The 3,028-nt window shown below is 39.8% G+C and overlaps 1 protein-coding gene across 1 annotated transcript; it reads left to right on the forward strand.

The window, feature by feature from the left end:
• Window positions 1-1,749: 1,749 nt before the first annotated feature.
• LOC128636727 (olfactory receptor 1G1-like) lies at window positions 1,750-2,760 on the forward strand. The gene has a single exon (XM_053689711.1). The coding sequence runs from the start codon at window positions 1,750-1,752 to the stop codon at window positions 2,758-2,760; it is 1,011 nt and encodes a 336-aa protein (XP_053545686.1).
• The last annotated feature ends 268 nt before the right edge of the window (window positions 2,761-3,028 follow it).

Genomic DNA, 3,028 nt, shown 5'->3' on the forward strand with positions numbered 1-3,028 from the left:
AAAATTAAACAGAGATAAATTAACAGTCCTAGACGCACTCATTTTGACAGTGAATACACATATTAATTATATAAGTGTAGATTGATTTTAGCCAGCAGCGGAGTCTCAGACTTTACTGTCCTCATTCAGATAGCAGTTATAATATCGCTGAATAGGAAACAAACATTTTGCAGCAATTTCTCAATACGTAGCAAGCTATTACTCTATTTAAAGTGTTAATATGTGTGGTATTACCACTTAATCCTAGGTCTTATATCTCACTTTAGCCCACACCCTGTCTAACAGTACTGCCATCAGTAGCTGGGGAAACATATCCTGCATGAAAAACCTGCCAGTGCCAAAAATTCAGCTCCAATAATGCCTTCCCTCCGATCCGATACTGGCCCCAAAAAAACAAGAACAACAACAGCTGGCCCCTCACTTTTCTCACAGGTGCCGGCAAGGATGGCAAACGGTCCAAGTTCAGGCAGACGACCATCCGATCAGTAGGTCCTAAAAAGGTAAGATGAAGCGGTCTTCTCTGCAGCTCTGCTACAGTTTTGTCTGACTGCTGCCAAGACTCCAGATACTCCGTCTGTACTGTATTCTCTAACCGCCATCGTATCGCCTCAGTTTTAGCCACTGGGAGATAGAGCTCAGGAGACAGCTCAGGGGTGTGTAGCAGCGGCCCTCCATGAGTCGCAGGGGCCTCTTCCTGTAATGCATCTGGCACAGCCGATGATGTCTCTATGTCCAAAGTTGTATCAAGTAGCGGTGAAAACAGTGCTTCTATGTCTCCGATGAGACTGTTAAACTGTGCTTCCATAATGAGACGCAGTTCTTCTAGGATCAAGTCAACACTTGTCGCCATGTTGATAGTAGAAACAGAGCTATTTTAGCGTAATATCCCTGGTTGCCACTGCCTTTCTGTCAGGTGATAATCGTTACGCAGCTTATTCAAGCAATATCAAATAGTTTAACCTTCCCAAAGTTTTCTTACTTCAGTACAAATGACTGGTAATTCTGAGTATTCAGGATAGAGGGGGGGTAGATATGGCTCCAAGCTGTGATCAGGCCTCCACTGTGCACAACATCTATATCAGGCTGCAGGGCTGAGAACTAGTATAAGAAAAATGGAAATCTGCTCCACAAGTATTCACTTGCAATATGTCCTGAAAAAGATACTAGATTTGCGGCAAATGGAGAGGTAAACAGTGGTTTTATCTTCTCCTTCTATCAGCCAGAACTAGAAAGCAGCTATCTTAGCCGATGGTCAGACACGCCCCCCCAATAAAGTATGTTTTGCTACACTTATTTCTCGCCTGTATACCATCCTTTTTACTGCACACCTGTTTTCTTGTGCTTATTTTGCTGGGGTATCGTATCCTGTGCAATTGGACTTTGAGCTGAACCTTGGGTCACCACATACTGGGATATCAGATCCTGTGTAACTGGAGTTGGAGCCACACTGGAGGTCAGTCTGCTGGATGACTGTTTGATTCCAGCCTGCTTCACTTGCACCAAGGGGTGCTTCAACAAATGTGAGTGTAAAATATATTTGACAGTTTCTCATAAGAATATATCCAGTGCTAGGCCATGTGGTGCTTATGTCTCCTTGTATTTTCTACAGTAAGTACAAGGTGTTTACTATGATTTTAATTAACTTTTCAGTAAATATACTGTGAATGCATTGTTTCTTTTTGTTCTATAAACTTAATAAACCAATAAAGATTCAGAACACAAGTAACTGTAATATTTACAGAAATCTCCATGACAAATAACCATTTATTTCTCCCCTTTACAAAAGGAAATACCCCAAGTGCAACTGTAACAAACAACACATCACTAACAGAATTCTTCCTAGTGTCATTTTTTGCTACCACAAACAACCAAGCTGTAGTATGTACAGGAGTTTTTATCATGTATCTGCTGGCTGTGCTTGGTAACCTAATGATTACTACAGCTGTGTGCCTGGTGTCTCAACTTCACACACCAATGTATTTCTTCCTGTGCAATCTGTCAGTTGACGAAATTGTATACGTCTCTACGGTTTTACCCAAAGTACTGGTCACCATTGTCACCAGAGATACCAGCATTTCTATCACAAGCTGTATTGGACAGATGTCTTTCTTTGCATTATGTCTTGCTGTAGAATTCTTTTTATTGACTTCCATGGCTTATGACCGCTATGTGGCTATATGTGTTCCTCTAAATTATTTACTCATTATGAACAAAACGCTGTGCATCCTTTTAGCCACTGTCTCCTGGTTTCTTGGAATCCTTGCATCGTTATTTTTTACTTTGTTCTTGATTAACTTGGCATTCTGTGATGTACAAGACATTAACCATTTCTTTTGTGATCCCCAAACTGTGATAAAGATCTCTTGCAGTGACACCACAAACATTATAATGTTTACAAGTATTGTTGGTGCGTTAGTGGGATGTTGTCCTTTTATACTCATCATAATCTCCTATATGTATATCATATCGACCATCCTGAAGATTCAGACCTCAGGAGGAAGAAGTAAGATGTTCTCCAGCTGTTCCTCACATCTCATGGTTGTCATGTTATTTTATGGGACCTCTCTAAGTATGAACATGAAACCAAAGTCTGAAAATTCACAGAAACTAGATATAATTCTCTCCTTACTGTATATTGCTGTGGTTCCAGTGTTAAATCCACTAGTCTATAGCTTAAGAAATAGAGAGGTTATGAAAGCCATCAAAAAGTCATTTAAACCATTGTTTAAATATAGGAATAATACAGAGATAAAGAATTAATAGAATAGAGAGAGAGAGAGAGAGAGAGAGGGAGAAGATGAGCTCTTAAGTGGAAAAGAAAATCTAAGGGTGAAGCAAGAAGACCAGACACAAATATTTCACATTTGTTGTAGCATCTTAGAGAAACTGTCAATATTATTACATATCAAAATACCCCATTTCTCGACCAATGCTGATCAGTATAATGTGCTGTAGGTTTTAATATTTGGCCCATTCAAACCTTCACAACTGCATTTAGGGCTAGATTACAAGTGGAGCGCAAAATATA

This window comes from Bombina bombina, chromosome 7, assembly GCF_027579735.1.
Source record: "Bombina bombina isolate aBomBom1 chromosome 7, aBomBom1.pri, whole genome shotgun sequence".
NCBI lineage: Eukaryota > Metazoa > Chordata > Amphibia > Anura > Bombinatoridae > Bombina > Bombina bombina.

Bases quoted from the DNA above. Each gene is read 5' to 3' on its own strand.
- LOC128636727 (XM_053689711.1), top strand. From the start codon at position 1,750: ATGACAAATAACCATTTATTTCTCCCCTTTACAAAAGGAAATACCCCA.